At 45.0% G+C, this 27,881-nt stretch overlaps 1 protein-coding gene across 1 annotated transcript in view; it reads left to right on the plus strand.

Annotated features, from left to right (window-relative positions):
- The window catches only part of tns1a (tensin 1a), a gene marked incomplete at its 5' end in the record, with an annotated part of 76,837 nt that overhangs the window by 24,120 nt on the left and 24,836 nt on the right, over window positions 1–27,881 (plus strand). The window contains 14 exons of the mRNA XM_079236607.1: window positions 9,270–9,308; window positions 11,515–11,556; window positions 16,061–16,110; window positions 16,418–16,589; window positions 16,677–16,727; window positions 17,238–17,360; window positions 18,116–18,180; window positions 18,646–18,729; window positions 21,380–21,492; window positions 21,581–21,641; window positions 21,748–21,823; window positions 21,901–22,045; window positions 22,540–22,605; window positions 22,976–23,101. Coding sequence (XP_079092733.1) covers window positions 9,270–9,308; window positions 11,515–11,556; window positions 16,061–16,110; window positions 16,418–16,589; window positions 16,677–16,727; window positions 17,238–17,360; window positions 18,116–18,180; window positions 18,646–18,729; window positions 21,380–21,492; window positions 21,581–21,641; window positions 21,748–21,823; window positions 21,901–22,045; window positions 22,540–22,605; window positions 22,976–23,101 — 1,213 coding nt within the window. The remainder of the gene's footprint in view (window positions 1–9,269; window positions 9,309–11,514; window positions 11,557–16,060; window positions 16,111–16,417; window positions 16,590–16,676; window positions 16,728–17,237; window positions 17,361–18,115; window positions 18,181–18,645; window positions 18,730–21,379; window positions 21,493–21,580; window positions 21,642–21,747; window positions 21,824–21,900; window positions 22,046–22,539; window positions 22,606–22,975; window positions 23,102–27,881) is intronic.

Consider the following 27,881-nt stretch of genomic DNA (forward strand, 5'->3'; position numbering starts at 1 on the left):
CACTCGCAGCTTACATAACAGCATCGATGTGCAAGAAAAGTAAAAGCGAAGCATTTTAGAAGAAGGAAGGAAGGAAGGACTCTGCACCTGCAACAGCAGACGTTTACCGATGCAAAGTGACTTTAAAGATCATTTGTTTGTCTCCGAGTCGACTCGTGCACATTCCACACCTCGACTAATCCTGACTTAGCTAAGCTGGAATGTCGAGGTCAAGTGCTTCGAGGTCTCACATCCTAACATTTTATTTCAAATCCCAACATGTGTGGACGTGTGGAAACGGGGCGAGGCCTTTTAATTAGAGCTCTGGCAAATGACATGCTCTATAAAATGCAACCCAGAAGCTCTTTAATATTCCAGAGGGCTTGGGTGCATCCACATTTTACCACCTGCTGTAAAACTCTGGCCTCAGCGTGTGTGTGTGTGTGTGTGTGTGTGTGTGTTCCTGTGGACATCGGCGCTCACTTTTGCTATCAGTTTGTTTTTCCCCACCTTTTTTAAATCTGCTTTATCTTCCAGAGGTAGAAAGTGCATGAAGCAAAACCCAAAACACCGTAAGACGTGCAAGAGACAGGGATGAGGAGCGATCAAGAATGTTGGCATGGAAAAGAGAGTAACTGTCCAAGCATGAAAGTGAAAAGGTAGAACAAGAGAGGGAGAGAGAAAATGATGAGACACACACACACACACACACACACACACACACACACACACACACACACACACACACACACACACACACACACACACACACAGGAGAGCCGAGCCTCCTCATTCCTCAGCAGCCCTTCACAGAGGAAAGTCTGTTTCTCGGGCGCAAACACGTCACATCAAAGAGCCGTCCCGGCACGTCTCCATAGCGACGCCCTTCAGCGGTGCGGACGCGGTAGTCGGGGATCGAGCCGGCAGACAGGCTGTACGGGCGGCCTAATAACCGGGTGCTAGCAGATGACTGATGGACCAATTTACCCTCGGTCCCCGTCTGGAGGTCAAGAGCCGAGTTCACCCCGGGTGCTCGAAACCCGACGGGGCGCTGGCAAATATTTCCCCTCCCAAGTATTTTCGGGAAGAGGGATTTGGGGGTTTGTCTGTCGGTCGACCTCAGTTTTTACTCTGAGGTGTGTGTCTGCATAGATAGTAGGCAAAAAGTGCAAGTGTTTCCATTTTAGATCAAATTTGACATTACATGCTTGAATAAGTAAATGTGAAAACTCAGTTTGAAGCTGCACTGCTCATATCGTGTATTATTCTTATTTATAAGCACTTTCTATGTAAAGCAGTGTGCTCACGATGATTTTAAGAAAAGATAAAGACAGGACTTTATTCATCTGGAATGACTCAATTGTTGTGCAGATGCATATGTTAAAAATAAAAAAAATGCACATGCAAACTTCAGGGAAATAGAAAAGTTAAATAGATATATGTTTGAATTGAGAAAGAAGAAGAGAAAAGATGTCTCCCTCTCACTCGCTCTGTCAAATGTGTCTCAACAGAGAGGGCTGGGAAAGGAGGGAGGAGGGAGAGAGAGAGAGAGGGAGAGAGAGAGGGAGAGAGAGAGAGAGGGAAGGAGAGAGGGAGGGAGAGAGGGAGGGAGAGAGGGAGGGAGAGAGGGAGGGATACAGAGGGATACAGTTACTGTCGGCCCCCGGACGGCTTTTGCTCTCTCGTTTTGGGTACCGGAATCACAAGGAGCCCCAAGCCACTTTCTTGGCCTTATATAGCGTGTTTCGAAATTTCTTGGCAGTTGACGGGAGGAACCAAAGCCAGCAGCACAAAGAGAGAATCCTGGTCAGTCCACAGGCTGCACAGGCATCCGCACACACAGTCGAGTTCAGTAGCTCTCTGGCACGCGTTTGGGATTACTGCTGTTGTTTTGAGCGAAAGAGGAGAAGGAGGCGCAGGAGGAGGAGGAAAGTGTCTGTATTTGGTACTCCCTCGCTTGCCCTCTTTCTCTCCCAGAGGGGGGTCTGAAGGCTGGGAGAATGCAGAGGTAGACACAAGGCAGAGGGGGAGAGAGCGTGAGAAAAAGTGGCACCGGTGTGCAGGTAAGACAGCTGGAGGAGTGCATTTCCAGATGCATGGAGTTTTTATGTGTGTTTCTTTTGCAGTGTATTCCGTCTGTATTTTTGCTAGAATACGTTTTCTGGATTTGTAGTTCTTTGCATTCTTTCATGGCTCATCACAGAGCTGAGTGTTTGAATGCATATCAATGAGGGATTTCTCATTTCATTTGACAATGCTGTACTCTGCGTGTTTCGGGTGCACACACTCGCGGGGAAGCGGCTCCCACGGGAACGGGACAGTCAAGAGTTTATCCAAGTCGGCAACCTTTTCACGACCCGACGAGAAAGTGATTTGTGGGAGAGAGAGAGAGAGAGAGAGAGAGAGAGAGAGAGAGAAGAGAGAGAGAGAGAGAGAGAGAGAGAGAGAGAGAGAGAGAGAGCAACTGGTCAACACAGCAGGCGAACACGTGGTTTCTCTCCCAGCCGTAAACTTCCATCTGCTGAGGAAACCACAAGAGACAAAGTAGAGCAGCACCCGTCGAATGCGCGCAGGAAATGTCTTCTTCCTTCTTCCCCTTTCGCTTTTTCTCACACTCTAAAGCAAAATCTCTGACACCTTTCGAGAGGATGCAGACTGACGATGGCAGCCACTCACCTTTGACCTTGAGCGAACACAAGGTTGGCAGTTAAACACCAAAGGTCAAAAGGTCCCGAGGCTTGTAAGCATCGTCTCCCGCTAAAAAGTCAAAAGCAACAGGGAGGAATGCAGTTTTATGACGCTGCCAAGATTCAACACTTGTTTTTGACTGCGACACGTTCTTCTTCTTCCCCTTTTGAATTCCACTCGAGGACGTTACGCAGCCTTGAACCCCAATGCTCCTGCACTTACACTTTTCAAATCCGTCGTACGTCTCCAGGGAGAACGCTGTTCCTCCACTTTCTCCACCTTGCCCAGAAACCCTCTTAAACGGCAGAAAAAGCCCTAACTCATGTCTCCCTGGCGTCTCATAACATGAAGATGTTCTCTAAGAGTGATGCTTATAGAACGGCTGCTTTCCCTGTAGATCTATCCCTCCTGAACTAGTTGTCTCTTCCATCCGTCTCTCCCATCCCTTAATAACGCGCCGAGCTTTCCCTCAGGGCGGCTCATCTTTTGACACATCAAGGAGTGAAGCCTTGGCAGCCTGAGCAGAAATGTTGAGAAAAACATACCATGAATCGCGGAAAAAAAATCATCTTGAAAGGCTCAAAGTAGATGACTTTGATCGGCAAATAGAAAAATCCCGCCCACATGTTTGTGCAGATATGTTTGTTTTGCGATGTCACGCATCACATTGCATTCTTCAGATCGTCTACTGCAGGCTTCACGGGAGAAAAGAGTGGCTGGTAAACTGAACACTGCGAGACCCTGCAGCTGCGTCAGCTCCAAAGTATGTGTTATAAAAGCAGTAGTGACCAGGGAGGATGGCATTTAACATGCAACCACACAAGAGGCCAAGGCTGAGTTAGCAGAGCTACCCACTCACTTATTCCTGTCAATAAGTGACAGGCTGGCAAGGAAAAAGAAAAAGAAAAGTCTCAATGCCAGGTGATTGTTTTTCAGATTTACACTAGAAAAGTCGGCCTAAATTGCGGCTTTCCTCAAAGTAATTTCATCAAAAGAGCGTTCGCGGATCCTTTGGAGCATCTTGTGTTCCAGCTAGCCCGCATTTCACCCTTTACTTTGGCTCGGCGCCGTTTCTTTCTTCTCGCCTCGCTGTGCTATTAGTGGTGGAAAGAGAGAAAGCGTCTGGTAGCCAGCACTAATTAACCAGGACCCGAGCATCAGCAGCGTCCAGCAGCGGCTCCGTCCATAATGATGAAAACATGCCTGCTTTCCACTTCCACAGAAGCCTTTGAAGCGTTTACACGTGTTATTTATTTGCAAACTGTTTCCCCACTCAGGTGAGTTTTGTTTTTTAAAAAGCGCTTCAACCTCCCCCCGGATTTTTAAAAACGGTTATGATACGCGGCCCTGCATAAACCTCCGAGGCGGTTCACATTCGGAGGTTTTCAACCCGTGTCCAAAGTGAGCCGCAACTGCACATCTGATATTCATCATTTCCCAGTTTTAATGGGCTTTGTTTTGTCGTCTGGTTGTTGGGTACGAGCCGCTCGCTGTGGCCTGGCCGTGACCAAAGAGCTGCTTCCCCAGTGGTCGTTGGCCTCCTGCGAGTCCACTTGCTGACGCTCCTCTGGGCCTCGATGCCGACGTCGGTTTGGAAGGTGAAACGATGTCAGAGCCGATCCGCTGTGATGCCTCTCGTTGTAAACACCCTCCTGTATGCTGTGGTGCACTTTTGTCTGAACCATTTAAGGTCGAAGCAAATGCTCGCGCTTTGGTGGACGATTTCTATGCTTATTTATGGTGCGTTAACCATGCGGTGGTGATTTTCTACCCACGTGAAAAATATATCCCCTTCTTGTGTTCATCCACAATGTTTCCATGGTGGATTCTTCACGAGGAGAGGGACTTATGTTATTCGTCCGGTCACATCCTGGTCATCTGTTCCACCATCGCAGGATGGATTTCATGCTGTGTGAAGACCTTGTTTGTGTTTTGCTACCGGTTGTTGATGGAAAACAGCTGGCAGGCGGTGTGCTCTTTACAAAAACTATTATTTAGACTATTTTCCATCCTGTTTGGGTGCAAATGGACCTTCATGGAGCCGCCCATGTTTCACAATGTTTGGTTCCATATTTAGACATCCACCAAATAGCTGAGACCCTTGACTAAATGACACGTTAAGTGGATTCTCTGTTTCACACGATGTCAAATTACTGACTCTCCCATCAATGATAGATAGCATATTAGTGGTAAAACATTCCCAAAGCATTATTTTTTTTTATTCGGCGTCATTATTCAGACACTGACGACATCACTCGCGCTGCCAGCGACACACCGCCACCCAGCCGAACACGGCACGTTACACACTTGACATTATGTCAAAATGTCAAAGCGGGGGAAAAGGAACGGCTCTTCACCATCACACAGTCGGCGGATTTATTAGCCTTCCAAGTTAAACAGAAACCCAGCCGATGTATAAATCCCTCCAAAGGGGCCGTTTGAGCTTCAGTCCTTATTTGGCCCCGGCTTGGAAAGCGAAGAATTTACTTTCTCAGGCAAACTGCCATCAGCGCGGCAGTGGCTCTTGTGTGGGCAGGAGGAGTGCAAGAGGAATTCTGAGTGTGGTTGGACCAATGGCAGGCTTACTTATTGGAGCCAATGAGATGATTTATGCTCAGTGGGAAACATGCTTTCTCCCATCAGTTAGTCTGAAGTAGATCAACTCAAGACCAGAGTGATTATTGCTAAGTCTGAGGAGTAAGAGGGCATAAATCTGTGGAAAGCACGGCAGCTTTCCCATTCTCAGAGCATCAAAAAGGAATGAAAATAGCAGACAAAAAAACTCAACTTCTACTTATAACACATAAAAAAAAAACCTTTGATGGGTAAGCCAAGCAATATTTCACCATAAATGTAATTCTGACTGTTTTTACATGTCAAACAGCCCAAAACTAGCAATAAAAGCACTGAGGATGGAAGCGTACTGCCCTCATTGTTTGACAGTGCAAACAAAGGTTGCACAAGTTGCTGAGCCTGTCTGGATGCTTGTTCCAGCCTGTTTGAAGTGTGTGAGCGGAGAGAACGGCGCTCATCGCCATCCTGCTTCAACTGCAGCACGTTTCATTATGCGACGATTCAGCTCGCTGGACCGGGCTCCAGAGTCCTGCTTTGATATTCTGCGCTCTCCATTTCCATATAAACCCACTCGAGTACTTGAGCAGCACTTTTGCCGAAGTCATTAAAGCCCTCGCTGATCCACGCTCTCATTGTGAAGAAGGGGGCGGGATCAAGAGCGAGGAGGGGAGCTCTGTGAGGCTGTCGAGACTCACCTGAGACATTTGACCTTCGCTGCCGATAATTCAGCAACGTCCCGCCTCAGCTCACCTCTGTTTGCCCCCTAACAACCCCCTCCCTCCCCCGGTGGCTCGCTTGACTCCTTGTTCTAGCTCAGTGGCTTCCCAGCCGGCCCTCGTGACTCCATGAGATTATAAACTCCCTCTTTTAAAAGCCTAAAACCGCTCTGTTTCTCTCTGGAACGTGATTAGTGAAACGCACTCGGTGGCCAAAGAAAAGGTCGTCAGTTGCAAGACAGATGCTGAACGAACAATGCACATAACAACGAACGGGTCCTGTCTCTTTTTCCCCCGTTGAGCAATCTGAACCGGATTATTTTATCAGTTGCACAAACATTTACAGACGGATGATGGAGTTCAGGTGCTAAAGCGTGCGGCAGGGATTCCTGCACTGTTATCCGTCTGAGCTGGTAAAAACCACGTGAAGCCTGTAGTCTGGCGTCCAGCTGCACCCACCTTATATGGATGAAGTCAGGGTCGCTGTGGTTCTCCCGCTTGGTTGCATGGTGATGCGTTGAGGATTTCAAGTTGACACGGTGTTTGAAGGAATGTAAGATTATGAAGTCTGTATTTTCTCCCTGTCTGCCGCTCCGGCTGTCTTCTCTCATGACTGCCTCCCTAAATACGTGACATGAAAACAATATTTGCAAGCCGAGTTCGTGTTTTCCTTGCATGCACAAATGCTCCTGAAGACATAATTCAGCGTTCATAAGGCTGGGAGCTGACCAGTAGTCTGGTTTCTCCAGTAGCTACTGGAAGTCGAAGTCATCACTCTACCCTTCTGACCTTTAGATCAATACTGGAGGGAGCAATCATCGGGACATTTGCAGGCGTGCGCTACAGAACAGCGACTCCTGTCAGCTGTGAATAAAGCAGATGCTTTGCGACGAGGCCCCGGGGCCAGCGGGACCGGCAACACTGAAATATGAATGTCAGCCGCGGTCCAAGGTAGTGTAGGCGCTGTGAAGATTAGCCTGTCGCCATTAGCCGACTGGCTTCTGGGACTAGCTTTATATGTGCGTCCTTATCACTGGATGTACTTCATCCTCCTTATTTTGACTTCTAGCCACTTCCCTGCAGCAGCAGCAGTTGTAACTCATTCACTTAATTAACCCGGGGATTCAAAACGATGCCCTCCAAGTGGTGTTTCACACATGCACACACAAGGACAAGGTCCAACTGATGTTGGCCTTTTTCTTCTTCTGAATACCGGATATTAAACCGTCATCTGATAGATTTGGTCTGTTAAATCTTACAACATAAAAAATGTCACCTAATGTAGTTGTTGTTGTTGCTGGAGGTCAAAAGTCAGAGGGTATAACCATGAGAGCTTCCTTCTGTCTGGGCAACTCAAAAAAGACACCAAACTTGTCGCCTAATGTCTTATTTCAGGTAGCAAATCTTTTTGCAATGCAACATAGAAATCAGCAGAAACTTGTTGAAAGACCTCCGCACACTCTTGGTCAGCGTCTTCATATTTTTAGAGGAGCACACAGCCGTATCAGCACTGAGTGGTGGACTGATACCAGCATGCACTGGGGTGGGAGCCGCTCTGCCGAGATGTTATCCGACTACTGTATTCTGATACGCTTGATGATAGCATTACAAAGTCAATGAGTCTTTTGTTTTCCCAGAGCAAACTAATTACGGCGGCTTCCTTCCCGCCTGCGTCTGTCGTCTCCAGATAGCGCTCTCACCCCCCGATCGTAAACATCCGCCAACTCACAACGCGCCGCGTGCTCGTGCACGTTCGTCCGTGCACGCTGAAGTAAACACAATCAGATGGAGGTCTCTCCGCCTGCCAGAGAGCGCCTGTTTACGCATCGTAATCAGCGATGTGCGGCGCACAGGGTTATGCAGACTATTAGGAGCCACACTTGCCCGTCATGGATACGATAAGCGTTGAGGACCAAAGCGGCCTGCTATTTAAAGATGCTACACGTAGCATTGCAACATCAGGAAATCCATACCGCTCTAATTTTGAGCGCATATATAAGAGTATAATTAGGGGACAAGTGATACTGTTGCTGGGAGCTCTGGCGGCAGCGACTGGGCCTTCTACTCTGCATTTTGAGTAGCACTGGTGTGCCACCCAGTTGTTTTTGTTGGGGAACCAACTGTTGTTTTTTTGAGTTGCTGCACAGCACCGAGCCGGGATGCCGCTTCACAAGACAAAAGGAGCTGAAGTATGAGACCGCATTGCAAAAGCGGACAGCGGTGGTCAAAGAGTTTTCAGCTGGAGAGAAGGCACCGGCTATAAAACATATATTTTTATCACTATAGTAATTGTGTAGTACTCGAGATTTGAGAGGCCTCCGTCTCGGAAGCGACCACATTTTTACGAGGTATTGTCTCGGCCACGGACGAAGAGGAGTCTGGATTTCATCTCAAGATCTGGTCTGGGTTTCGGGGGTCTTGTCTACAACACTGCTGCATGGCATTCTAGCAATAATTAGCAGCAGTTATGTTATTACATAAACATTTAAAGGGTCCATCTGTCCATTTGATGGGTTTGTTGCTTTCCTTTGCCTTATATGATAATAATAATAATGATTATTTATCATTTTATCAATAAAATAAACCGAAAAACTAACAGAATATATCTGTTGTGTTTCCCTGGAAGAACGTGTGACTCTATAATCAGCTAATCTGACACGTCACCACCTGGGAAAGCAGGAATATTGTGCGGTCCGATCCCGGCACGCGTGTTGCTGACATGCTCTGACACGTGTTCACGGCGTCACGGAGCAGGTGAGGACAGCACCGGGGTCCCAGCACACGGACGCGCCGCGTGAATCGGACTGTAAATTGAATTCCTGACCCGAGTTGTTATTGAACACAAGGGAAATGGCTTCCGACGTGGCTGACGAGGCCCTGGTGTCTGGATTCTCTCAGACAGAACTCATGCAAGAAGAATGATGAAGACGGAGTGGAGTGCGTCAAGCCGTGTGCTGCTGTCTGACTTTCACAGGAAAGCATTCTCTCTCAATGTGAACCAAATGGGATTCTGCCTCCAACGCCATTGACATGTTTTCCCACACAGAGAAACAGTCAAAAGTGGCTATTTTATGAGGCAGGAGTTATTTAGGGAACACTGAAGCATTCAGGGGGAAACACTCAGTGAAGTCTCTCCCTCCCTGTTTCTACAAAAATATACACAACCTAGTCCTAAAGTACTTCAGAAGATGCTCCTGGTTTATGCCGTTTATGTTGTTTTGTCGAATTCTTCTTCTTCTCTTTTTTGTTCCAGATTCCTTGAGCACTTTAACGCTTTTCTTGCCTCATGATTTTCTCTGTCTCCCTTCACAGGTCACCACATCATGTCAGATAACTACCAACTATGATCTGGTGAGTGCAGCGCTTGTGTGTTTATGTGTGTGTGTGTGTGTGTGTGTGTGTGTGTGTGTGTGTGTGTGTCATTGACCTCTGAAATCCCCGTCACGACACAACGATCCCTCCCGGAGTTGTGTCAGAAGCACGCGCGGGGCTGTAGTGTGAGGCTGTAGCTGTTGCCGGAGGTCAAAGGTCAGAGGCCATAAGCATGAGAGCTTCCTCCTGTCTGGGCAACTCAAACAAGACACCCTGTTGTCAGCCGCGGCGGCGATAAGCGTTGTGATGGTGACGATGATGATGGTGTGTGTGAGCTGAGAGGAAGGCGAACGCGTGGGACTTCAAATGCATTTTCGCTTCATTTTTGCACCGTTGACATCCATGTTTACTTTCCCCTCCTCTTCTTCTTCACTGCCTTTATTGGCGCTTCGTTGGGTTTCTCCGGGCCGCTATCGCTGTGGATCTGTAGGCGTGTAAACACCGGGAGGAATGTGAATCAGATATAAATCAGGCCTAAAGCCTTCGCCAGTGATACGTCAGATTTTTTTGTTTGTTTCCTGAGCTGTCACTTTGTTTATCGTTTTCGCAATTTATTTTTTTATTTTGGGATATTTATTGGCCTTTGTGTGAAAATAGTAGAGGTTGACTATGTACTAGAAATGACCTGCGATAAAGTATAAGTACACAATCAAGTTATCGTAGTAAAGTTTCAGGAAGCTCTTTAGATGCAACACACAGTCGAAGAGGACATGTTACTCTCAGTTGCTCCTCCATGAGACAAAATGTGATTTACGCACTGAAACACAGTCATTCTCCCTTTATTGAGATTTCATTCACTCCCATAAAGAACGCACGCTCACCAAATGGGTCCCGATTAGAGGAGCAGCAGAGAAAGCAATGTGATCCTTCTCCTGATTTCTGGTCAATAAAGTCGAATAAAAAGTGGCACCGTCCGGCCCTGTTTTATATATTCAAGATTAAGCGCCGATGATGTGACCAAATTAGGAACATTCCCGAGTCGCAGTAACTACTTTTCACGTATTTACTCTGGACGCCGGCTGCTTTAAATGACTGCAGCAGCTTGTTAAACAGTCCCCACTTTTGTTTATAGAGCTCACATCAGCCTGAGACGCCGTACTTAACTCAGTTAAGAGATTTTCCTTAACACATGGATCACTGTCGAGCTGTGTGTGTGTGTGTGTGTGTGTGTGTGTGTGTGTGTGTGTGTGTGTGTGTGTGTGTGTGTGTGTGTGTGCGTGTGTGTGTGTGTACATATTTTCGTTTCACTTCTAACATTCTGTCTCTGCTTCTGCATCTCCGCCTCTATGGACCACATTAGTTTTGTATTTGTTCTGGTTTTTACGTGTTCATATTTATAATTGGGCTTGTCCTACTTTGAAATGCAGCAGTTGTCACCTTGCATTTTTATAACCAGCAAGGACCAAACAATAAATGTTTTTGCACACTTTTTGCAAATATCAGCATCTTTAAAAAAGGACATTTACTTTCAGTTTATTTGTAGATACAACATTATTCACAGACAGATTACCTGACCTTTTGCAGAAAGGTGCTTTAAAAAACTTCCACACAGAAGAAGAAACATAATACCTGCATTATATTCTGAGAGTCCACTTTTATGTCCAGTCCAGAAAGAAATAGCTCAGTTTAAATGTTCTTTATTCGCATGAAAAAACTAAACGCCAAAGTAGAGGAAAGAAAACACATAAATAAATACATTTGATGGTAATAATGAAAGTAAACATTGAATAATTGTGATCATTAAATATAATAAACAAATGACCCTCAACATGTGTGGATTAAGGCTGAACATGATATGCTTGTATAAACATACTTATGAAATCAATTAGAGTATAGAAATGAACCTTTCTGTCCTCGTAGGCAGTGACTCCTGTTTTAAGAAACATTTTATGTGAAGCGGTCTCTCACACACGTTCCTCTCTTGGTCTTCAAAGTTTCTCGTCACTGACTCTATTTATTGAAAATGTTTTTTCCTCTTTTGAGATATTCTGCTACTTGGATATCTCCGTTCTGAGATGAAAAAAGAGGAGTTTGTGTTACATTTTAGTTTCATTTCCCCATTGTATATTCCTTTTTTTGTTTTGTTTAAAAACATTGTATGATTGAAGACTCTCTCTCTCTCCATGTTGTTTCTTCCTCGGTGTGAGAGAAACAATGACTAACCCACTGACTCTTCTCTCTCCAGCCTCCCACTCCTCAGCTGCCATTAAAGCATGTAGATACACCGGTGAGTAACACCTTTCCTTATTAGACTTAAACGAGTAGACATGCTTTAAAAAGCTCCTGGTTCATAAAGGCTGCTGTTGTTATGCAGCAAAGTGCTGGAATAACAATCCCTATGTGCACTGGTGATCTTTCTCGGCACTGAGATAATTATAGACCTTTTTCTGTGTTTAAATATATTCAATTAATATATTTTAAATGCATCACAACTAGAAAACCCTGCCGCCTGTTCCTGCTCACTGCAGAAGGTGGCAGCAGCAGTCAATACATAGCAGCGAGCCAATCAGAGCTCCTGTTGCTGCTCTGGAGGTTCACTTTGAATTACAGTGAAGGGACCTGACTCTAAATTAAAGTGACCATGAATTGGAATCTGTTAATGGGAGAGAACATTTTAAAGTTGAACACAACGATGGCAATTCAAGCTCTTACCTGGCAAAGTTGGTGACCTCACAGATGAAAAGGTCCATGATTATATCCCCGACTCAATGCAACCAGGTGGCCTGAGGTAAATGATTTAACCCTCGCTCTGCTCTGTGCCAGGACAAAGAAATATTATACATACCTTACGAAATGGGAAAAGCCGCCGTGACATCTGTTGCTGCCAGTTCCCTGCAAATTGTGTCTCATCTGTGCCAGAAATGGCTGCCAAGGCCCGGCCCGAGACGAGGCATGCCTGTTTAGCTTGACATCGCTAAACCATGAAGGGTGTTTGTTTCCAAGAGGGAGAGGTTCCAGAAAACTAAGAGAGGAGAGAACCGCCGCTAATGCAGAAAGAAAACAGACGGAGGCAAAGACGTGTTCGCTCGTTGAAGATGTGTTCAGATCACGAGACGCGCTCATGTCGTTATTTTCCTTTTTCATGAACAAGAAGCAATATTTGTCCAAAAGATAAAAGCAGCGCCTCCCTGTTCGTCACGATAACGACTCGCCTGGATGTTTAGATCGGCAGCAGAAGTTGCGGCGGTGACTCATAAACACGGGTCGGTCTGCGTTCACCAGCCGGCGTGGAGATGGAGTCACGGTCTGGACTTCACAGAGGAAGAGAGGAGCTCTGCAGGACGGAGAGGTTTCTGTGCAGGTTGTTTTCACTGCAGCCGTAAGCAGCCGAGCATCCAACCTGCACACCTATCTGAGCTGCGTTTTACCCTCAAAAGATAGTATTTTTGAATTGGTGTATTCATCTACCGTGAACAGGAAGCCCATGCCGCGTTCCTTGTGCAATAAGAGGTGTAAGATTGTGTTCATCCTCTTTGGTGAAACGCACAAACAGAGAAACAATGGAAGGCTTGATGCAAGTAGCAACATCCTCTCCACAGCATGGTTTACGGGAAACGTGGATGTAATTATGAGAAATGCCAGCACTTAAAATACAGAGACAGAGGCTACTTATTTTTACTGTAACCATAGAAAGTTTTCACAAACAATTTGACAGTGACAAAGTAGTGTTTGGGAGTAAATACTCAGACATTTCATGTAAGAATTGAGATTTGTAATCAGGACGTATCATGCTACCTCTCATCAACGCATCTCTTTGTGTCATCATAGCAAATCAATTTCATGTCAAGTTTAATGTGTTTGAATATATACGTTCTGGCTGGATTTCATGGGAAACCATTCTTCTTTTTCTTTTTTTTCATCCCGAAATCCCTGCTTTCTGCCTTCATGCTTAAGATCATCATCATAAAGAGTTCCTGTATAAATGTGTGTGTGTGTGTGTGTGTGTGTGTGTGTGTGTGTGTGTGTGTGTGTGTGTGTGTGTGTGTGTTTGGTGAGTCCTTATAGGACACATCTATTGTGGTTTGGAGTCAAAGCGCCCCACCGTGACCATAATTGGGTCAGTGTGTGTGGGGCCTGCAGGGGGTCATCCAAGTGCACTATGGGAACTTTTTTTAAATCAGTGTGTGGCTCAGGAGAGGTTCCTGTAAATCAAAAACACTGCTGTAAAAACTTATGCACAAAGAATACAAAGAAAAAAATACATGTCTAGCCTAATGACTAGTCATGGAAATATTAAGATAGGACAGAAAACAATGTTGTTTTGAAGTCTCTAGATTCTTAAGGGCAATAAAGGTCAAACACATGTGCAGCAGACAACACAAACATATTGCACATTCATACATACACAAACACGGCCTGGGAAGAAAGGGAGTCCAGACGAGAGGAGGGGGAGTCGGACATAATGAGATAATGAGAGCGAGGGAGGAGGAGAGCCAGAGGACACAACGTGGGCGTGAGGGAGGGAGGAAGCAGAGAGAGGGAGAGGACAGTCGAGAGGAAGGAGCGGAGAGAAGATGCATCAATATATATATATTGCATAATCGTCTTCTTCCTCTGTCATGAGGATCCGGAGCTTCTCTGTTTTCGGTTTCACGGTCGTAATATTAAAAGTAGAGCCATGTCGCTGGGCGGCTCCATTCGAAGGCGTTTCGCTTCCTGGAGGTGGAGCGCCGGGTACCTGTTCAGCAAGGTAGGCCACTCCCACACAGGAAGTCCACAATGCTTAAATTGTTCTTTTTTTCTTAAGGTTTTAGTTTGTTCGTGCTGCTTAAATTGTGTGATTATTGTTTTTGTGGACAAAATGCTCTTACAAGGTCCATTCGTAGCTTTTCTGGAGCTTTCGATCATATTTAATGAAATCTATGCTAAAGTGTGCAACAACTTATAAAATGTAATACTAATTTATAATAATAATTTATATAATTATAAATAATAATAATAATAAAATTAATATAAATATGATTTTCATTTTTTGTGCAATACTGTTATATCTTTCATTTTTTGCGCCTTATTCTTATTTATTTTTGACCTTAAGTTTATTCTAATTATGTGTGTTAGGAGGACCCAGCAACATAAGCATTTCATTGTATAGAATAACTCTGTTATCTGTGCATATACAGTAAAAACATCTTGAAATGATCTTTTTCTCTAACAAATATTATTCTATATTTTCCTTATTGCCAACATGTCTTAGAGGGACTAAAACAATCTGTTTCTTTTTACTCAAACAGGCAATAGGAAATGTGTTTGGGACTATTCAGCAGCAGATATATACACATTTAATGTATAGGTATAGGCTGATGTTAATGAAGAAACATGTCATTCGTGATGTGTTTTGGAAGGAATAACATTTTGGCTGCACAGGAAATATGTCGACATTTGTTGTTGGTTCTGGTCGTTTCATGTGAGTTCTTTGCCGAGGAGAAGCAGCCTCTAACCCGTGTGAAAAGAGCTTTGAAAGGACCGACATCTCCCTCCACTGCACATGCTGCATTGACTTCCGCGAGGCGTTCATGCGCCCATGTTGCTACAAGACAACAGGCTGCTCCCGTGATGTGAAACGTCCCGGCGTAACACCCCGAAACCCCGTGTGAACAGGCTGTTTCATTTTGCAGACACCGGCGTCCGCGGCCCGCCTAGCATCTGGTTCCTGTCAAATCACGGAGAATTATGCCTCGCATTTGGGCTCCAGGGGGTGGGATTAGCTTCATGTGTGAGAGGGCCGAGCTCTGCGCTGTGTGTTTAACCTTGCGCCGTGATTACAGAGTCTTCTCCCGCCAATATCAGCTTCAGCACTCTCTCTGTGACGAGGAGGAAGATAAACCCCGCCGTCGTTCTATCTTCTTGGATGGCTTTCGTCTTCTCGATGGCAGCCGACTCGTGCAGACAAGTTCTCCTCTGGGCCGACAAACAGTGAGAGGAAGAGCCAAGTCGTGCATCTATTATGCAGCGATTCCTCGACAGCGCGGCGTATTTAGGAACGTTTCCCCTCTGCAGCCCCGTCACTGGAGTCTTTCCTCCGTAAATGCAGGACTGGATAATTAAAGTGTGTAAAGTCCTGAGTCAGGATGCTTTTCTCCTGGAACACACTGATGCATTGTGATTTGTGTCTCCTCCTCCTCCTCCTCCTCCTCCTCCTTCCTTTCTCTATGTACTCCTTCTCTTTCTTCTTCTTCTGTTACCTCTTCTTTCCCGACATCTTCATCCTTCTCTTTCTTTGCCTTTTCCCTCTACCATTTCTCCTTCTCTTCTTCACCCTCCTCTATTTGTCTTTTACTTCTTCTTTTCCTGCTTCTTCTCCTTTCGCTATCCCTCTCTTCCTTCTTTTTCCTCTTCTTTTCTATCTTTATTTCCAATACTACGTAATATACTACTTCCTTCTTATGCTTCTTCTTCTTTTCCCCCCCTTTTTTTCTTCATCTCCTTCCCTTTCTCTTGTGTGCTTTGTTTTTCTTTGCTTCATCATTCTTCCTCTGCTGCCTCTACTCCTTTTCCTCCACCTTCCTCTATTTGCTCCTCCTCTTCTTTTCCCTCTCTCTCTCTTTCTTTTCCTCCAAAAACAGTTTCAGTTTAACCACTGTGACCTCACTTTTCACATCAGCTTTTAATTCAATAACATCCCCATCTTTACCAGACAGTTTGCTTATGAATCGTGTGTGTGTGTGTGTGTGTGTGTGTGTGTGTGTGTGTGTGTGTGTGTGTGTGTGTGTGTGTGTGTGTGTGTTCTCCAGGGATCTGCGAGGTCCTGCAAGAGTGTGGAGATAAGGCGAAAGCAGTCGCGGTAAGACGCAGCATTGTTGTATTATTGTGTCGTACTAAATGCAAATGTGCAGATGTACACACTTGCTGAGCTTCTTTGTTCAGTTTTTAAACCTCCTTTGATTTGTCGGTTTGGGTAAAACCACTTTGATCTCGAACGCGACTTTATTTTATGATGAACGTGAAAAAAAGATTGTTTGCGCTGCATATTTCTCCTCTTTTTGAAGGAATGTAAATGATCCTTCCACCTCTCTGGTGGCCGATTGTCATGCAAAGCTTTATTTACCGTGTGCTCACCGGCTCACCTGTCGCTCCGTCTGCCTCTCCAGGAGTCAGAGCGTGGTTCCGGCCATGGAGGAGAGCTATGAGGTGGACCTGGTCTACATCACGGAGAGGATCATCTCCGTCTGTTTCCCCGCCGCCGCCGAGGAACGCACCTACACCACCAACCTCAAGGAGGTGGCCACGATGCTGCGGTCCAAACATGGCGAGCACTATCTGGTGAGGATTCTGAGATTTCCGTGTGGGACAAACAACATTCGTTGTGTCGCTTTGATATGTTTATGCGTGTTCTCTTTCTGGTTTCAGGTTCTCAACCTGAGCGAGTGGAGGACTGACTTATCGAATTTGAACCCGAAGGTACGAAGCAGTGACTTCCTGTGAGAGGAACTAAACCGAAAGGAACCGGAGGAAGGCTAAAATACTTAGTAGTTGTGGTCTCTTGATTCAGCTAATGAGACATAGACAATACATATTTTACTAATATGTGATTGGTTGGTTTGGGCCCATAAAACCTGCAACGCAGCGAAAGAGCAGCGTCACTTTTCTGATAAGTGCTGCCGGCCAAACAGCTGACTATCAGGGCGTTTGCACAATTAGTGTAAGTGCTGCACGGTTAAGTTGTGGCTTGTTTTAAAGGTTATGCCCAAACGTCTGTTTGCAAGTTTACTGTCATTATTCATCTATAGCTGACCACGCGTTTGAACGTTAGATGGACTTTATGGGGGGCCGGTATGTTGATGAATCTGCAGCCTCAGCAAAGTGAAGGGCTGTAAGAAAACAACATTCTTGTGAGATAGCTTTATAAAAACATGAAACAGTGCCCGTCACAGCTTATCACATGAAGGAACCCCTCCTTGTGGCCCTCAGGTCGTGGAGTTCGGCTGGCCAGACCACCATGCACCGGCGCTGGACAAGATCTGCAGCATGTGCAAGGCCATCGACACGTGGCTCAACGGAGACCCGCGCAACGTCGTGGTGCTGCACAACAAGGTACAGCAGGGGTCAGAGTGTGTTTATTGTCAAGGACACGCCCTGTTGGCATCATCATTCTGTGAGGTATAGTTCAACACTACAGACGAGCTTATTCGCTCTCCTGTCGAGTTAGACGATACCGTCTCGTGTTGGTCCATCCAATGTGAAGATGATTAGCATAGCTCAGCTTAAAGCCGGAGCTATGCACAGTGGGAAGCGGCGAGCGTGGCTCCGTCCAAAGAAAACAAATCTGCCAACTAGCACCAGTTAAGCTCACTTATTATCACACTTTTACTTTATTTGTTTAATCAAACAAAAACCGAAGCGTGAAGACGTCAATTTGTAGTTTTACGGAGCACGTGTGTTGGACTGTTTCTTGACATTGGAGGATAAAAGTTAAATGAGATGTGCACATGTGGCTGCTGACCTTCTAAAAGCAACACACATTATTGTATTTGTTCATTTCTTGTAGTTTTACATTCCTTTGTGTCTTGTTTAAACATCCAGTCTGATGCAAGATGTTCACAGGCTGTCGCGCTAAAGCAGAAATGAAACGTTGATCCAGCTTGCTCGCTTTAATCTGGAGCAGACGAGTTGGACCGGTCACTTTAAACTAACATCAAACATTGTTTCATGTTATGTGTGCGTCCAGCTTTTTGGGTTTTCAAATATAATTTATGCAGCCAGCCCATCCTCACATCTGGTGATTTATTTGTTCCTCCGTTTCTTTATGTTTAATACTTTGAAATGTTGTCTCTGTTTCTGTGTCACAGGGGAACCGAGGTCGAACGGGGGTGGTGGTGGCCGCGTACATGCACTACAGCAACATATCCGCAAGGTATCAAACACGTCTGCAGACACAGCTACGACATGTCATCATTATTGGCTGTAGTTCAGATTGATCAGAGGTGAAGAATGAAGGCTGCTGATATTTAAAAAGTGTGATTTCTTCTGAATCTCCTCCTCGCGAGGTTTTATAAGGACAGGAGCACCAGTCAATCACAGTTAGGCCTCGAGGTCTGAGACTCAAGCAGCCTTGAAAATTAAACGCCGATGTGATTGTTATTGCAAAACACTCAAGCTTATTATCCTGGCTCTGTGAGGAGAAGCCCTCCCAGCACGTCATCATTCTTTAATGCGACCAGATGTTGATAGGTGGGAGGGAGCCAGGAGGATTTAAGGCTGCTTTGTAAAATGATGAAGGCCTGGGGTTTTCTCTAAATCTTAAACTTTGGGGGAAATGTCTTGTAAAATGTTCTCTAGTATGACAGATAATAACAATCTGTCTAACTGTGTGCTGCAGCGCTGACCAGGCGTTGGACAGGTTCGCTATGCGGCGCTTCTACGAGGACAAAGCACTTCCTGTGGCCCAGCCGTCACAGATAAGGTCAGTTATTACCTCACTTCCTGTTTGCCTGACACAAAGCTTTATGAGTCTGACCTTTGGCTTCTGTGACAGCAGACGGACTCGCCCACGTTCTCAGAGGGGCGAGAGAGAAACCCCAAACTCTTTATGTGCCGAGTGTTGCTCTTCATGCAGACACTTGCATGATTACCAGAAACGAGACACACTGACGGATCCAGTTGTTGTATAACTAGCATTTCAGAGGAAATTCTTTCCATTTTTCTCTTCAGTTTATCTCCAGTTTAGTTTTAATTGGGATAATTGTGAGTAAACGTCTATCTTGTCCGTCTGAGGGATTCCTCTGCTGTCTCTGGGGAGGCGGCGGGGCAGTTCATTCCTGTCTTCTAAGTATACCAGAGCATATTTTCCTCCATTTCTTCTTCACTTTTAGTGGTCTACTCATGAAAAGAGAGCAAAGTCCAAACCAGAACCAATCAAAAGTGGTTTAAAAGTATTTAAAAGCGCCCTCTAGGGATCGTATCATCTGAGACGTTCTCCTCCTCATGAATCCTTCCATATCACCAGCCGGTTCTTCATTAACAGGCAATTAACCGCTGAAAGGCTTGAACCCTCTCCGTCTCTCTTCTTCACCTGCGGAGAGAGGATACCTGATCCGAGCCCGTCTGGGAAAGGATGATCAGGACAAAGGTTGCAGGGAATAAATGAGGAAACACAGGAAACAGCAGGGGACTTAACACCACTTCACTCCAGCTTGTGAATCCGTCAGCCAGCCGCTCTCTAACGGGTCTATAGGCTTGGCCTCTGCCCCGCTGCTATTTCCTGCTTCGGGTATAATTATCTCTGCCCCTGGAGTGTGCGAGTATTATGGTCTGGAATGTGTGACATTAACATCACGATTAGTAGATGAGCTGCTGCTGCTGCTGCTATAAAAGCTTGTAACGTTTGGATTAAAAGAGTTACGTGGAGCATTTTAGGATCATCAAATGATTTCCATGCTGGTTGTGAAACGTTAGAATTCGACAGCAAACAAGCCGAGCCCTCGCCGTGGGGAACCGCTGCCACTGGGTCGGCTGGAAATGGGCTGAACTGTTTTATGGGTTCTCTTCTCCATTAACTTGTTTTTATGTACGTTTTAAAGTTGCTCACAAGAAAACCTGAACAGACATTTGAGGAACGATATTTATTGAGTTGGAGAGAAATCTTGTATATCAAGAACCTTTGCATTCAGTTTTCGATGGTAGAAAAATGACATCGGGGTTAGTTTTTCATCGTCAATAACCTCAATAACTAAATACAGACCTTTTGCAATTAGAAGAGCCTGTTTTGTATTTTATTTAGATTTCTTTGTTAGCTCCATCTGGGACTTCTTAATCATTTTACTCACTGTTTTTACTATTTGTTTGCAAAGAACAAGTAGCAACGCCGAAAAGTAACTGCTAGTCTGAATGCCAGACAATAATCATTAATCTGGGCTGTAGTCTTATTCAATTCATTTGCTTTGCAGTTTTGCAGGCTTGGTGCAGAACCTTCAATATAGGATAATTCATTGATAAAACACAGAACATGATTAGGCCTCTACAAGCCCCCGCCTCCTCTCGCGGCGCCCCGCTCCGTCTAATTGAATTTCAGCGAGGCTAAACCATCTGGACGCTGACAGCGGAGCAAAGGGAAGAGCGTCTGCATGCGGCGACCCCGCGGTCAAGGTCACGTTGGGTACCATCATCGTTATCATCATGAACAACCAGACCGCACCAACTCAGCGGACCCCCGACTGGCCTCTGCACGCCGATTCACTCTGACATTTCCCGGAGTGGATGAAGGTTGTTTTAACAGTCGGAGTGGAATTTACCTCCGGATGGAGCTGCCGGGCGGCTAAAGGTGCATTTACACAGGATGAGGGACGTGGTGCAGCTACAAATGCTTGGATCATGGAGTCCTATAGTCATTAATGGATGCTGGATGTCCAATTGAATGACTTTTTTAAAATAAAAGCCCAAAACTGCTGTATTTGGCGGTATTGAACACCATAAGTAATATACACGTGAAATATATGGATGAGAACATTCAAATAGCATTCAAGTAGCCCCAATGAGACCTCGCCTCAATATTCGGTACTAAACCCTCTGTAACTTTGTTCTGCTTCACTTTATCAAAGTCAACCTTTGCAGAGAGAATGTTCACATATTGTGTTATGATTTGGGTTAGAGAATGTTCACATATTGTGTTATGATTTGGGTTAGAGAATGTTCACATATTGAGTTATGATTTTGGTTAGAGAATGTTCACATATTGTGTTATGATTTGGGTTAGAGAATGTTCACATATTGAGCTATGATGTGTGTGAGAGTTGGACCTTTCAGCTGCATAATTTCAAAGAAATAATCATCCTGAAAGTGATGTTTTTATAGGCGGACCTGAAACCTTTTCATGTCTTTCTGTGTGTCATCTTCATTTAATCTTAACCAGTAACATATAGACTGATATGTACACATCTGAACAAAATCTCACATGTGTACCTTTTATTATAACACCAACATTATTCAAATAGTCATAATGGTTGCAGAGATACACCCTTTTGAGTTTGGCTATGCACTTCTCGAGCAGAGGCCTAAAAATAGGATGTTTGTAAAGGTTAAAACAGTACTTCATGATCACTTCCCTTTGTGTTCAGGTATGTGCGATACTTCAACGGCCTTCTTTCCGGACACATAAAAATCAACAACAAGCCTCTGTTCCTGCATCACGTCATCATGCACGGCATCCCCAACTTTGAGTCCAAAGGAGGTGAGCGTCCTCGTCCCGCCGAACGCTCACACAGCTAGCCGGTTCTCTTTGGAAAGGTCTCAGTCTTCTGGTTTTGGTTCCCTTCCAGGCTGCCGTCCGTTCCTGAAGATCTACCAGGCAATGCAACCCGTCTACACTTCAGGAATATAGTACGGACGCTTTTATTCCAGTTCAGTGTGGTGTGCGTTTTGAATGCTGAGCTCACGCTACATTGAATTATTGGATTCTCACACGTTATTATTGTCATGATTGCAGCAATGTGCAAGGAGACAGCAACACAAGTATCTGCATCACGATTGAGCCCGGCCTGCTTCTCAAGGGAGACATCCTGGTAGGACTTTATAATGATGTGGCACAGGATTGAGACATCGATCCATGTGCTGATGATCTCTTTCCTGCTCCCCATAGTTGAAGTGTTACCACAAGAGGTACAGGAACTCCACCAGGGACGTGATGTTCAGGGTGCAGTTCCACACCTGCGCCATCCACGACCTCGGGGTGGTGTTCGGGAAGAACGAGCTGGACGATACCTACAAAGGTAACGGCTCTCCCGGTGGGTGTGATTTTTTATTTGTTCAAAAATATATGTGTTTGTTGTGGTCATAAAGAAAATAAGTTGCCAATCACAGAACAGTAAAAAAAGAAAAAGCTAATTTGTTTCAGTTTTAAACTAGCTAGAGAATTAAAAAGTAATTTTTTACAGTAGCAGTTTCCTCTGGTGCGGAAGGCAGCGCAGCATTCATTCATGTATTGAAGCAAATGTAAAACAAGTAGTAAATATTAAAACAGCAGAACACTTACACTGCCAAAGATACCACATTTTGTTTTTCCAATAAAAACTGAAAATGATGAGCCCTAAATTTGCTGAACTGAAATTTGTATCTTGACATCTGATCTGTGATTGTCAATGTTTATTGTTAATATTTGTTTGCATGTTTTACTGTACTGCTGCATGCATTTCATGTCATTACATATATTGTGTTTGTGTACATGTTTGTCCTTTATTTTACAAGTAGAACAACATGTGTGTACTGTGTGTCTCTACAGATGAGAGGTTCCCAGAGTACGGGAAGGTGGAGTTTGTTTTCTCATATGCACCGGAGAAAATCAAAGGTAACACATTATTCCTGACTAACGGGTAAATGTAGATTTAGCTCTATATATATATATATATATATATATATATATATATATATATATATATATATATATATATATATATATATATATATATATATATATATATATATATATATATATATATATATATATATATATATATATGTGACTCAACAACATACGTTATTAAACCTGATATATTGGCGAGTATTATTATTTTCAAAAAGGTGACATGTTTTCTCTCAATTGAAGCGATCACTTTTTTTTTCACGTTTGATTCCCAACGCGTATAGATAGTTTTTATTTTTTTAATTTGCTGATTGCCGTGAGGACTCCGTTACCCATCATGCCGTGTGTTCCTCAGGCCTGGGCCACCTGGAGAACGGGCCGAGCGTCTCTGTGGACTACAACACCCAGGACCCTCTGATCCGCTGGGACTCGTACGAGAGCTTCAGCCAGCGCTGCGAGGAAACCGCGGACGGCGAGCACAGTATGTCCTCTCACACACACACACACACACACACACACACACACACACACACACACACACACACACACACACAGTTTGATGGATTAGTTGTCTCCACTTATCCACAGTCAATAATAGATGTCATGATGGTTCATCTGGCATTGTTGCTTTAGGAGATTTTCTCCTTTTACACTTTTACAACATCAGCGTTGTCGCCTCAAACTGCATTTTCATTCACAAATGAACAAATATGAACTACGTTAACGTGCAAGTTTCAGAGCACTGAACATTCCCAGCACATAAATCAGATTCCTGTCGGCCGCCGCGGCTCAAGATCTCTGGCTTTGATGCACTCTGCAGTCGACTGAGGAGAAGATCCGTCTGTCTTCCCTCTCCTCCTCTAAGCCCTCAGCCCCCCTCCCATCCTCCTAAACCCCGGTCTGTCAATTAGTCCTTTAAATAGCCGCTGCAGAAATAGGGGGGCGTCAGTCGCCCTGCCGGTGGCTGCCCACTTCTCAGAGGGGTTGTAACCCGACACTCCACCAACCCCGGGTCCCACAAGAGCCCAGACCCACCTCCATCCACTCCCGGCGTTCCCATCAGGAATTTGAAACTTGGTCGGCCTGTATCATGTACCCCTCCTACCTATTCGGTCATCTGTAGAAGAGCCAGTGCATGGGATGTCACATATGTGACATACAGCAAATACTTGATGTAAATATCTGAAATAAACTGAACATAACACAATGATAATATCACAAAATATCCTTCATATTGGAGAGTTTTTAGAGAATGGCACCATTCCACTTAATGTAACTGTTACTCTGAGAAAACAGCAGGATGCACTCAGCATCACTTGAGTCAGGACTTGGCAGCCACTTTTATATATGGGATTTTTTTTCTTTTCGTCTTCACAAAGATCAATTTCATTTCTTAAGAACGTCCCCAGAGAACAGTTGCGGTAATTGCTGTGTTGCAAGAAGGTCGGTGGGAATCGCCGAGATTGCAAGTTTGATCCTAATTGAATGGGTGGCGGCGTTCCCGGCACTCGGCAGAAAAAAAAAACCTCCCGGCCAGTTTATTCATTTCTCTGATTGCAGCCCTTCGCTCCGACACTTGGGATGCGAGAATCCGAATGAATAGAGGAAGCTGGAGAGAAAAGATTTAAGAAAATGACAGGAGGGGTGTCGGTTCACAAGCTCTGTGAGCATTTGAATTAAAAGTAAAAAAAAAAGTCTTTTTAGTTTGAATATGCTGTCACACTGATGCCGCACGGAGGGCCTATTTTTACACGCGGCAGGACACTTCTCACTCATCGTGTCATTTGGAGAATCCAGACTTGCTTATTCGTCCGGGTGCAAAAGGATTGTGTCATCCTCAGGCGTTGATGTCTGAATGCTCGGCGAACTCATCCCGACGCCATTTTAAAAGTCCAGCGACCTTGGAAATCCACTCGAGAGGACTCAACGAAAGACGGGTGTCTTAAAAAGCGTCTGCGGGATTAGGCGGCTTAGCGTGCGTGAGCATTTCATACCGACGGCCTCGCTCGTGGCGAGCGTGAGAAGAGGCGTCCTCAGCTTTCTGTAGCGGAAGGTATTTGTGACGAGTGTCGCACTTACGCGGATGTTGATGGCGGCCGTGTGAAGCGTGTGTGCGTTTAAAGGTTCTAGTCCAGCTGTTTGTGTTTGTGTAACCCGGTATTTTTACACTATGTGGGCATGCATCGGCGTCTGTGTATGCCTGTACGCCTTTCTAGTTTATATGAGTCTTTTGCAGGTTTTTTTTATGTGGTATGTTGAGAGTGTGTGTGCAGTGCACCTTGTGTTTGTCGGCTTGCCTCTGCTCTACTAATAGCCCCGTGGTGTGGTGGCAGCTGTCGACCCGCAGGTCAAACCAGTCAGAAGGCCACCGTTTGGGCCACAGCGCAGCCACAGCGCCACTGCACTGATACGAGCAAATCTGCTTTTTTAAAAAAAGGGACAAAACATCATTTAAAAGATGTTAAACATCGGAAAATTATTGATTGGATTTGCTGATTTTGTTTTGAAGCTTCATGGCACGAATCAAAATGTTTGGAGCGATGCCAGAGGAGAGGGTTGGTGGTACTAATGACATAGTTTGGTGCGTTAAAACTACCGGTAGCACTGTATGCTGATGTTTACAGCTCCATGCAGCATCTTTAGGATCAAGAGGAGGGTTCATATGTTTCTAATTTGACCAAAAGCCATGCCACTTAAATGTGTTCTGGGAATGTAATTATCCCTTGAGTTCTGAAAAATAAGAATAACCACCGAACCACTAAAGGTAGTGTGTTGCCGCAGGAGAACAAGCGTGTGTGTGTTCCAGCGTGTGTGTGTGTGTGTGGCGTACAGTCGGGCGGCGTGCCCAGTGGCAGCCTGTCTTCCTTGTGTACTGCCCTCCTCCCATATTTGGCTGGGGCTGAGCCCTGAAACATGTCTGGAATAGCTGGATAGAGACAGAGACAGAGATAGAGACGCAGCCTCAGAGAGGCAGAGAGGAGCAGAGAAGGCCAGAAAACGGCAAAGCGAGAGTTATTTATGTTATGTTGCTGACGTCTGAATGAAGAAGGAAGAAATAAGAAGTAGAGATAGAGGGACGAAGTGAAACCGAGGAGAGACGGAGAGCAGATAAACAGCATTGGTTGGTGAGTAGTTCTGTAAGGCCTTGGGATTTCCTCCAGCAACTTTTTTTTTACTATTTAGAAACGTTTGTCTGCTTCAAACTGCCCATAACGCACAGTGAATTCAAATTTGATCAAATCGTGCAAAAGTCGTTGTGTTATTTTTGCAAATGGTTCCGTGACAAAAGGATGCAGGTTTACCCCTTAAATGGTCATTCCCAGACAAAAAGACTTGAATCCAACTTTGTGTTCTTTCGGTCCGCGGACATTTCTGTTTGTCTGTTTATTGCGTTTCCATGTCCACACTGTTGCATCCTGTGCGTTTGGCACCTATATGGTATAAAATGAGTCATGGCGCGAGCAATTTGTGTGTGGAACGTTTTATGAGCGGGCTGCAATTTGGGTATACCAAAACTATTAGGGACCTCGGTTGGTAACTTCATGAGCGCTCCAGAGAGCTTGGACTGGGATACGATGCATGTGGGGTAGTTCAGTAGGTGGGAAGTTGCACATTTCTGTTTGTTAGTTTATCTGTTTATATTTTACATATGTTTTTCTTGTGGTTGCTGCAGAGTCTTCGGGTATAAACAACTGAAAAACATGTAACTTAAGTTGATCATCATTTGTGTTACATTTCTTTCTACGTTCAACATCATTATCATTTATTTTCTTATGTCAGTATTGCAACTTCTCAGCGTCCAGCCCTCAATGCCTTGAAACCTCGCTCCTATAATTTTCCACATGCACATTTTTAATGCTGTTTATCTTGGTGTCAAAGCTACCTCAGGGTTTAAGGAGAGCTTTGCACACTGAAAGTGGCCTCCAAAATTCTGCAGAAATGGAGAGCAGTCAGGTATTTTAAAAGCCCCCCGTGTGTGTCTTGCATGAGCACATAATGCTTCTAGTTAGACCTCTCGCTGACAGCACAGTGAGCTATAGCAGCAGGTTCAAATCCCAGCCCTGGAAACCCTGCTGAGCCAGTCCTCATCTCTTAATGCCTCCTTTCTCCTACTGTCTGTCTCCATGTCCCCATATGGCTTTCTCTCTGTCTGAGGACCTGCTCCTCCTTTGTCTTTTTCTATTTCCACATTATTGAGCCTCACTTGTAAATTCTAGAAGTGTCTTTGTCAAAGCCTTTCTGAGAAAAACACAATATACGCTTGCCTGAGGTTGACTTACAGATGCTTTTGAAACTTTATTCATTTCATTCGAACGCTGAGCATTGTTACTGAGCCTCTTTTGCACTGAGAGGGAGAAGGTTTCTGTCTGAGTGAAACACACAAAGCGCTCAGAAGAGACAGAGATGACAGACCAACATCGAGCGAGACGGCAGGCAGATGCGCTTTTATGACAGCTACTGATCCTCATGAGTGAAAGACAGATGGATGGACAGATGCACGGCAGTCAGGAGACAGCCAGACGCACAGAGGCAGACACACAGGCCATCGGATTACCCTGACGTGCTCCTGTCGGGCCTCTCTTTACGGCTCTATGGGCTATTTTCTTGTTCATATGCAAAGATGCTAACTTGGCCCCTTTTGAGAGGAGCACATGGGAGCAGCACCGTGGTTGAGAAACACATATCGTATCCTTGAGGTTGAATGTATTCCCGTGTTTTATTATTTTAGTGTTTACATGCACGTTTGTTAGCTTGTCCCTTTTTCTTCCTTGCATTTCTTTGCATATTACCACCAATAACTAATACAAGCTTCACTTTGCCAGTAAACCAACCAACTAATCCCAACTAAATAACCAAATCTGCAGCTCGATCTGACATTTCCTCTCTCCCAAAGCGAAAAGAGTGGACATGAATCAGTCGGGGAGTTCAGCTGGTTGTCAGTCAGATCTACTGACAGACAGACAGGCGTATTTCATTTTATGACAGACGCTCAGATGACAGACAGGCGGATGGATGACATCATCCTGAAAGCAATCGCGGAGACAGACACTGATCCAGTCACGTCACGTTACCTCCAACTGTGGCAGCTGGACACTGGGCCGGAATGAGAGAGGCAGACATGGCAAATGTAAAGCTGCGACAGTTTTCCTCGTGCCAGTCACTGATACTCCAACCATGACACCTTTTTCACTGGCGGGCTGTCGTCCCTTGATGGGGTGGAGCTCTTTCCCCCACATGCTCTGCTGCAAAGACATCAATGG

This window comes from Taurulus bubalis (assembly GCF_910589615.1).
Source record: "Taurulus bubalis genome assembly, chromosome: 21".
Taxonomy (NCBI): Eukaryota; Metazoa; Chordata; class Actinopteri; order Perciformes; family Cottidae; genus Taurulus; species Taurulus bubalis.